At 36.3% G+C, this 9,763-nt stretch overlaps 1 protein-coding gene across 2 annotated transcripts; it reads right to left on the bottom strand.

The window, feature by feature from the left end:
- Positions 1–2,864: 2,864 nt before the first annotated feature.
- LOC107700230 (probable H/ACA ribonucleoprotein complex subunit 1-like protein) lies at positions 2,865–8,056 on the bottom strand. Of its 2 annotated transcripts, none has more exons than XM_016501810.1 (9): positions 7,685–8,056; positions 6,798–6,956; positions 6,530–6,627; positions 6,301–6,386; positions 5,229–5,289; positions 3,907–3,959; positions 3,709–3,780; positions 3,484–3,607; positions 2,865–3,303 (listed from the first exon to the last, which is right to left on the bottom strand). In XM_016501810.1, the coding sequence occupies exons 1-9, from the start codon at positions 7,770–7,772 to the stop codon at positions 2,926–2,928; spliced, it is 1,119 nt and encodes a 372-aa protein (XP_016357296.1). In that variant the 5' UTR covers positions 7,773–8,056; the 3' UTR covers positions 2,865–2,925. The 2 variants fall into 2 exon arrangements, with proteins under 2 accessions (XP_016357296.1, XP_016357297.1); XM_016501811.1 differs by having other exon boundaries at positions 5,229–5,286.
- Between the last annotated feature and the right edge of the window lie 1,707 nt (positions 8,057–9,763).

The raw sequence follows: 9,763 nt of genomic DNA, 5'->3' as shown, positions 1-9,763 counted from the left end.
AACCGTCGCACAATAATAAAAACAGATCTCGGGGTATTATCTTTCACAGGTAAGACTGAACAGTTGTTTCTGTATGTTTTTTGGTCATTTTTAGCTTTATGTTGACAGCTTAATTAGCCACCAGTGTCAGACAATTAATAGCTAGCGCTAATGCTAGTAAGCTGTGAAAGCTGAGAATGTATATGAAATCAAAGTTTAAATGAATTCCTAAGTTTTAACTTTTATATTGTAGTTTATATCATAAAGTAAATGGTGTTATGAGCACAATATGTACAGTGAGCACTTTGACAAGACAATGCCAGACTGTCAGGATTAGGGATGAGCTAAATCATCTCTCTTTAATTTCACTAACGTTACTTATTTACAAAGAGTAAGTTTATCATCACTTGATTATAAGGATTTCATAGCTTATCATAAATCTGTGGACGTATTATATATAGATATATTTTTCCTTTTTAGCCAATTGCAAACAGAACAATGCAAGCCTTAAGGAAAGCTGAAGAAAGCCTGTTCTCTGCATTAGTTCTCTGAGAGTGGGTTATACTTCCACAGCCTAATGTTGTATTAGTACTTGTTAAAACCCAGAATAGCCCTGAATGAATGGCCAGAATTACCCTGCTCATATTCTAACCACCCCCTTACTTGTTTCTTACTTTGTTTAATAATTATTACACAATACTATTATAAAACTACATTTCATGATTATTTATTTTACTTTAGAATTTACTATGAATTTATTCTTCATTATTGTCTATTCTGTATTATTCCACCCTTGATATTACATATTCTTCTTGCTATTATTCATCTATTGTTATTCATTTATTTATTTTGGTATTATACATATAATTTATTCTATTATATACTGTTGTACTCGCTTTTTATATTATTCACTTTACTACAACTTGTACTACATATACTTTTTAATATTACATATCACTTTTACTGTGCACTGTATCAGTGCATAATATTTTACCACTGTAACTGTAAGTTTTACTGGATCCATAAAGGATTATCAGTTGCATTTGTTATTGTTTGTTGTGGAGTTTATCTGTATAGAGTGCTATCAAAATAAAAAGCAGACTACCAAATATCTATTCTTGATTGCCTGGAGAAATCATTATTACACCAAGTATATGTTTTTTTTTATTTGGATATTTTTGCCTCCAGATGTCTATTAAGTCATATTTCTCCATAAAGGTTTTTAATAGCAAATTACATGAAGCTTTCTTTGGTGGCATACGATCTAGCATATTATCTGGAGCAATGTTAAAGTCTCCTCCCATACAAATTATACCAGACGGATATTTGTTTAGCCAAAAGACAATTTTGTCTTCAATCACTTCAAACAGAGCCCTGTTTTCATTTGAAGAATTGTAACCATACATGTTAATAAAAAAAAAGAAAATATTATTAGTGTAAAGAACCAAAAAAAATTAAATGCCCGCAAGGGTCACAATAATGATGTAACTTTGGTGTTTTTAAGACCTGAGACAGTCTTGCGCACTTACTTCCTGTCGCGCACACGCGCTCTCAAGTGGCCAAGACCGCAAGTGTGGGTATTTGGACAAGGCATTTGAATTGGAACAGTACTTGGGCAACGACTGATGATGTTTCACAAGTCTACAAGAACACAAGTACAGACAAGAACGCATATTGAGTATTTTGTCTATGGAGTCTCCAGTCGCTTGTCTGCTTTTGTATGTTTGCCTGGGTAAGTTAATGGTTAAACTATGTTTAGTGTAGCAAAACCATGAGTAATTTGTGGTTACCATGATTTAACTATAGTAACTATGGCAATAAAATAAACCGTCTTCAAGAAGTGACCTGAGGTTAGTCATTGCAAAGTGAAGGATTTACTGTTAGCTTATATGAGGCCTTCAACCTGATGTTAATTTTGATAACATCATGTGAGACAAAACAACTAATGTGACAGAACATCATAGAATTCATCCATTGTTAACACTTGCTCATGCTTGTGCTTGTTTTCTCGCCAAAATGATGAAAGGGACTGACAACATGAGAACAATGATCATTTTTAATAAAAAAAAAATGCTGACCTTTTTTAATTAGATAAATAAGAAAACATCTAAAAAGTAACATCAAGAATAATGAAACATCTGGAATATACTGTATGTGTTAATAAATGGCCAGTTTTTATATTGGAAATTGGTGAATAGCACTTGGAACATGGCATAAAAATGTCTCAATATCCACTAAAGTAGCCAAAAGACTTTTGCATAAAGGGATAGTTTACCCAAAAATGAAAATGTTGTCATCATTAACTCACTCACAGAAGACACTGTTAGAAACTTTGTCCATACAATGTAAATCATTGGTAACCAAAATTGCTCACAGAACAAAAGAAGTCATACAGATTTGGAATGACATGAAAGTCAGTAAATTATGACAGAATTTTCATTTTTAGGTGAACTATCCCTTTAAGCAGCATGTCCAAATAAACAGACAGACATCACAAAATAATTCTTCAAAAAATAAACATTGTCCATTGTTTGGTGTTTATTGATATGATGATATCAAATGTAAACAACTTTTGATATATTTACTTTTTTTTTTTTTTTTTTAAGTATAGGATTCAGTTTTTATCACTGAGTTTACCTTCTAATGTCAGAATGCAAAACAGTATTTACACTGAATTTGAAGAGGCACTTCATTACCCTCTGAGGTACTTTTTAAAATTTTATTTTTTCATAACCTAAAAATGTAAAAACCTTCATATAACAATCAATAATTTACATTTTCTTTTAAAAAGGACTTTTTTTTGTTTGTACACTGCAATAACACCCCCTTATCCCGCTGTCAGAAATGTTACAAATATTTAGTTGAATGACATCAAATAGTGATGCACCAAAAATAATGAATTTTTCAGTAAACGCTATTACTTCATAAAATTGGTTGTAATTCTAATCACTGAAGAGTTACTGTTCGATCGGCTCCTCTTGATCCTCCACTCCCTCTTCTCAAGCCTCTTCCTCCTCTTGCCACACCAACCCCTCCTCTTCCTCTGCCACCCCCCACAATGTTTCCTCTTCCTCTGCCATCCCCCATAAAGTTTCCTCTTCCTCTGCCTCTTCCACCACCCATAAAGTTTCCTCTTCCTCTGCCTCTTCCACCACCTATGTTTCCTTGTCCTCTACCTCGTCCACCCCCAACAATGTTTCCTCTTCCTCCACCTCTTCCACCTCCTCCAACAGCTCCTCTTCCTCTTCCACCACCTCTTCCCCGGCCTCGTCCTTGCCCTCTTAACCTCAGGTCAGTGAAACGGTCATTAAGGTATACGGCAGTCTACAAAACAAAATAAAAACAGAGGCTCTAAAAGCTGAAGAGTTTAAGTTTAATCATCCAAGTTTACAAAAAATAATACAATTTTGCTGTCTTGACACACGTAAGGCTAATAAAATGCAATAAATGTCTGACTCTCCCACCGTACTGGGTATACAGGCTCTGCTGGAAGGCTAAAGTCACCTGGTTAGTAGTTGCTTTGTAGTTAAATTGCAGAGGAATCCCCATAGATGACGAAGTAACGGCTCCTCTAGATGATCTGCCCCTTAACACTGCCCCACCCCTCCTAGTCTGATTAGATGTCTTCCTGATGGATTGAAAAGAGCGAGAGAGAGACAAAGAAAAGATAATCGAAGAGAAATGTATAACCAATGAATGAGAAGGAAGTGAGAAGGTTCATTTACTCACACAGCGACAGGGGCAGATTTAGCATTTGGCAGGGAAACTGTCAGCGTGGAGCCAGATGATGCTGTTCTTCGACTTCAGTATGTGTGTGGATGTGGGTGTGACAAACACAGAGAGAAAACGAGCAAAGACAATTAGTTTACACACCTTGAGATTATGTTTTGGAATATAGAGTTATCTTCTTATGTAATTAAAACTCACCTTCTTATTGTCTGATACGTTTGTAGTTTCTCAGCCCTTTTTGTAGCGGAAAACTGAAGTAACAAAGACAGAGAACACAGAAGTGAAGGTCTAAAATATATTAAAGGGGTCATATGATGCGATTTCGAATTTTCCTTTCTCTTTGGAGTGTTACAAGCTCTTGGTGCATAAAGAAGATCTGTAAAGTTGCAAAGACTAAAGTCTTAAATCCAAAGAGATATTCTTTATAAAAGTTAAGAGTCAACCACGCCTACCTAAAACAGCTCATGCTAACACGCCCCCACGTCTACGTCACGATGTGGGAAGATTTGCATAACACCGCCCAAATGTTCACGCAAAGAAAGAAGGTGTAACTTTTATTCTCGCTGTAGTATTGTTGTTGCCGCCATGTCGAGCGGAGTCCAGCCCAGGGTCGTCACATGTGGTTGCCGCAAGCCCGCTGGACGCTCCTTCATCGAATCCGCCGGCCGCGCCGTTCACAAGCCCGCCCGCCTCCGTTCACTCAAGCCGGCCTACGCTCACTCTAGCCCGCTGCCCTCCGCTCACTCTAGCACGCCGTGTGTTTCGTAGTGAAAGCGAAACTACTTTGTTTGGCCTTCCAAAAGAGGACACGACTAGAAATCAGTGGTTAAATTGTATTTACAACACTGTTCCAGAACAGTTCAACCCAAATATTCAGATGTGTCCAGCGCATTTTATGGAGGACTGTTTCCTCATCCTGGAAGAGTAGACTACAATGCCGGCTGTTTTGACTCACAGAATGTAAGTACGTTTTTTATATTTAAAGAATTATCAAAGCGAGTTTTGAGCAGTGTAGAGTAGCACTTGTTGTTTGTCATTTCTCTGATCACAAATGCAGACATGGTTTCATGTTTACGTGGCGTAATACAACGCAATGCGTAAAAAGACAGTACAAGTCATTATAATCCGTAATTATGTCCCCAATGGATGCAACAAATGCCTCGTTTATAATGGGTTTGAATGTTTTTGTCTCGTCTCCGGCCGGACAGAGCATCACAATATGGTAAGGGGCGTAACATTTCCGTCACACGCTCGAGGTATTCGGCCAATCACAACGCACTGGATAGCTGGCAAATCAGAGCACACCTTGCTTTTCAGAAAGATGAGCTTTGTAAAAATCGACGTTTTTCAGAAAGGCGGGGCATAGAGGAGAAACAATAATTTCATTACACCAAATAATGTTATTTTTAGCAACATCATATGACCCCTTTAACAGGAAGGTTAATCCGTGTATAGGTTTTGTATAATGTGAATGTTTTTTTGTTGAATGTTGATTTATTAATAAAGATTGTCCTTCTTACCCCTCTGTCTAATACAAATGGTCTTCCACCCCTTTGTCCTCTTGCTGACAATGCACCCCTACTACAACAACAACAGCAAACAAACAATTATTTTAAACTGCAGACTGTGCTATGGTGGGATTATGGCTCTATTTCTAAAAGTTTAATGTTATTTATAAGAAGATTTTGTTTTTTATTTCACAACCCATAACGTAATGGGTTAACAGGAGCCTATTGTCTGTAGTCTGACAACAATGAGGTACAGAGTTTACCAGATGTCACCCAACACATCTTTTTTTTCCCCATTTATTGTTCTGTTGTATTTCATATATATTAGATTTTTAATGATTTTGAAATCATCAAGTCTATTATGCTCCCCAAGGCTGCATTCATTTGATCAAAAATACAGTAAAAACAGTAATATTGTCAAATATCGTTATCTAAAATATTATTACTGCAATTATTATTTAAAATATCAGTTTTCTATTTTAATATATTTTAAATGGTAGTGTATATCTCTGCTTTTGTGTGTCTCTACACCCTCTTCAAGGTCGGAATTTTTTAGAGATTATAAGCCGCAGCTGCATCATCCTAAACTTCTTTTTTTAAGAAAAAAAACTGGGCATTTCAGCCTTGGCTGCATGGAAATGTTTTCTATTACTTCTCTCTTCTGCATCTGTGACTTTCAGTGTTTATATTTATGCAGATATTATGGCTTCAAATAGAATCTTCAAAGAGACTGTGCTATAAATTGGAAGACTATTTCCCATGAAAACCAGTTCTCATGAGTTCCTGTGTCCAACTTCACCACTTCTGTTGACACATACTGTATGTCATAATATATCATATTGTTCTACTCGCTGCTAAACTGTAGAGAATATAATAATAAATAGTTTATGATGTAACAATAGGTACTTTAGACTGAGATTCCTGAATTTTACTGGTAAGGATAAGTTTGGATATAAAAAATAAAACCAATATTCATCAGTTGTTCCATCTTTAGTAATTAAGCATGATACTGTATTATTATAGTATATTTTATTATTCTGATTTTATGAATGATAATGTTAAAAGAGAGAAAAGAGTGTAGAACCTGCTCAGTCCGCCTCCTCTACCTCTTCCCCGTCCTCTGAATGTGCCCGTCGATGTGAATGTGGTCTGATCAAACTGTTCACCAGTCTATGATGAACAGTAGAAACATTGTTGAACAATAAAATCTCCTTATTATGCAAAGTATTAAATTAAAAAATAAATTAAATCGTAATCTGTGCTTCAATTACTTAACCTTATTTCAGAACCAGAAACAATACAATGATTCATACCGTGGCAGCGGCAGCAGCGGCATTTAGTGAATCCCTTCTCAACATCATGACCCTCCCGGATCCTCTTTGTCTCCTTAAACCTCTCACCCTGCCAGGCCCTGTGAGACAAACCTCTATGAGAAACTTACAAGTCTTTATACAGTTCAACTGAAGCATTTTTACCGTTTAAAACCAATCAGGTCAGGCAGAAGTCATATGCCAAACAGTCCAAATGTATCAGCTGTAAAAAAAGCAGGAGATAAGAGAGACTTAAGTATCAAATGCTTGCCTTGGTACTGCTGCGCTCCTCGTCTGAGTCCCCTCTGTTGCTGTGGAACCTGGTTGAGTTTCTTCAAGACGTTGTTCCTGTTAACAGCACGTTTAGTTTTAGCTCTGTTGGCAGCTCTGTTTGCCTTCTGTTTCTTCTTATTCAGCTTTATAATGTCATCTGTGAAAACAAAAGGAACAAAGTATTATACCTCTGGTTTATTTTAAAACGGCCACTGAAAGAGCAATCATTCATTTTAAAAATTAATGATATGAATGATATATTAGATCATATTTGGATATGTTATTTGTTTGAGTTAAATAGGGAAAGACTTAAGTCGTAATTTGCTGCATATTAAGGCTCCTAATGTCCTAAATTTATATTTGTATATCTGATGAGTGGGTGGGTATTCTATTCAAAACCCCTCTGAATATACCAGATATGCATGACAAATCGACAAAAAAAAAAAAAAAATTTAAATTTGTTGACTAAACAATGAAGGTCTGTATTAATATGGCTGGCTAACAACTGCTAGTCATAATGTGGCTACTGAAGGTTTTATTTTACTTTTACTTTAACTGTTGCTTCATTTTAGTCATTCACAGTCACATATAATTTCAGTCATTTGTAATAATGCTAAACTCAAGGTAAATGATGTGTGTGCACGAGCACGTTGGTTGACAGCTGTTGAATGCATGTGACAGCTGACCGCTGTTGCTCTAAACGTCACCACAGAAGCGAAACCGACGGTTCCTGCCAACTCATTCAAATCACAATGACTTTAAGTTGCATGTGACAGCTGACCGCTATTGCTCTAAACGTCACCACAGAAGCTAAACCGACGGTTCCTGCCAACTCATTCAAATCACAATGACTTTAAGTTGATGTCTCGTCTCGCAATTACTAACCTAATGACAAGTCGATTTTGTCCGAGCTTGAAGCGTGAGGCTCCTGCATTTGCTCTGTACTCTCCATTTGAACATCATTCTCCCCCATTTCGTCTTCCAACGTCTTTACGCACGCAAAAGTTTCAGAAGCGTCGTGTGTCTCGAAAACACCAAAGAATTTACACTCGAAAACTTCCAAAGGTATGTCAAAGCAGAAACGCTAATGACGAGACGAACTATGAAACTTTTTAAAATAACCCGGTTTCAAGGCTCTTTCTTGGTGTTTATTTGTGTCGATCAAGTGAGTGGTGAGTCCTAGCAGCGTGACCCAGCCCAGCAGCGCTATGAATCTGACGACCAATGTGACGAGCCCCAAAATAGCGCTGTGTCTAATCCCGGTAGGCAGGTCTTTTCAAGGTGCTTTACACACAACACAACTAGCGGCAGGAATTCAATTCTTACATTTTTCCCCCTCATTTATGATGTTTATAATAATCACAGACAAAACATGTTTTATTCTTAAATATTTTACAGTTAATCCAAATTTCTTTCCTCACCCCAAATGTTCCGGTTTAACCCTCAGTCGTCATTCGGGACAAATTTGGGCAATTTTTATTTTTTTTTTAAATAGTTTCCTTAATCTGAGCTGTTCTTTTCCAAAGTTTTCCACCTAAACACACACAAAAAAAGACTAGATTCAACAGTTAAGTGGTTGGAAAAAAAACTCCTTAAAGGGGTCATATGATGCGATTTAACCCATTTCATTACACCAAATACACAAAATAATGTTCTTTTTAGCAGCATCATATGACCCCTTTAATTTGTCATTCGTGCCTAAAAATGGGGCACCCATAGGAAAGGAATGGGAAATACTACAAATCAAAGCATTTTTTTATTTGTCCAATAAAAATCAATAAATCCAACACAATGCAGATCAAACATACACATAAATGAAGGTTTGAGCCTATAAAACATTCTCAATGTTTCAAACACTCACACACACCCACAAACACACACCCACAAAAAAGCCATTGAGTACTACAGCCAAATAGTGGCATTGAAATGTTTGATATTTTTATATTTTTATGCCATCAAATGGTACCAAAGTCACCAGATTTGTAGGTTTTGGCTGTCTGAACTTACTGCAATTATATTTTTACTGAAGTAAAATAAATATTAAATATAACATAAAAATAGGTTCAAGACTTGGCTACCTTTCCTAAGTTTGCCACCTGAACACACAAAAAATAGAGGACTTGATTCAACAAAGTGGTCTGTCTGAACTTACTGAATGAATGAATGATGCATTTATACTGGAATTTTTTTTTTTTTTTACTGAAGTAAAAGAAATATTAAATATAACATAAAAAATAAGGTACTTTTAGAGGTAAAAAACTAAAATCAGCTGACTTTCTCAGACCACATTGCTAAAACTGCCCGGTCCTGCAGATTTGCTTTATTCAACATAAAAAAGATCAGGCCCTTTCTTTCAGAACATGCTTCACCACTCCTTGTTCAAGCTCTTGTTCTGTCGAGGCTGGACTATTGCAATGCTCTCTTAGCAGGTCTTCCAGCCAGTTCTATCAAACCTTTACAATTAATCCAGATTAGCTATAATCCAATAGCATTCCAGTGGTAATTTGCACTGGCTACCAGTAGCTGCTCGCATTAAATTCAAGGCATTAATGTTTGTCTACAAAACCACCGCTGGCTCTGCACCCATTTACCTAAATTCATTACTTCAGACTTATGTACCCTCTAGAAGCTTGCGTTCTGCAAGTGAACGTCGCTTTATTGTGCCATCCAAAAGAGGCACAAAATTAATTTCACTGACTTTTAAATTAAATGTTCCCTCCTGGTGGAATGACCTGCCCAACTCAATCCGAGCAGCTGAGTCCTTAGCTGTCTTTAAGAATCCTCTAAAAACACATATCTTCCATCTTTTTTCGACCCTCTAAAAAAAACTTGTCCCTTTTAGACTTACACTCTATTCATTTACTATTCATAAAAAACTAGCTTTTTCTAATATTTTGTATTCTATCTATTTGTTTTCTTTTTATTTATTATACAATTAACAAAAGCAAAAAAGACCTCTAACAC

This window comes from Sinocyclocheilus anshuiensis, unplaced genomic scaffold, assembly GCF_001515605.1.
Source record: "Sinocyclocheilus anshuiensis isolate Anshui unplaced genomic scaffold, SAMN03320099.WGS_v1.1 scaffold1236, whole genome shotgun sequence".
Classification (NCBI taxonomy): Eukaryota; Metazoa; Chordata; class Actinopteri; order Cypriniformes; family Cyprinidae; genus Sinocyclocheilus; species Sinocyclocheilus anshuiensis.
This window is presented reverse-complemented; position numbering and strand designations above follow the sequence as displayed.

What these genes read in the sequence shown, in the direction of transcription:
- LOC107700230 (XM_016501810.1), bottom strand. Translation starts at nt 7,772, where the DNA reads ATGGGGGAGAATGATGTTCAAATGGAGAGTACAGAGCAAATGCAGGAG. An exon ending in CAAAATCGACTTGTCATTAG is followed by an intron (nt 6,957 to 7,684) that starts GTTAGTAATTGC and finishes TTGTTTTCACAG; the next exon opens with ATGACATTATAAAGCTGAAT. An exon ending in AGGAGCGCAGCAGTACCAAG is followed by an intron (nt 6,628 to 6,797) that starts GCAAGCATTTGA and finishes TTTGTCTCACAG; the next exon opens with GGCCTGGCAGGGTGAGAGGT.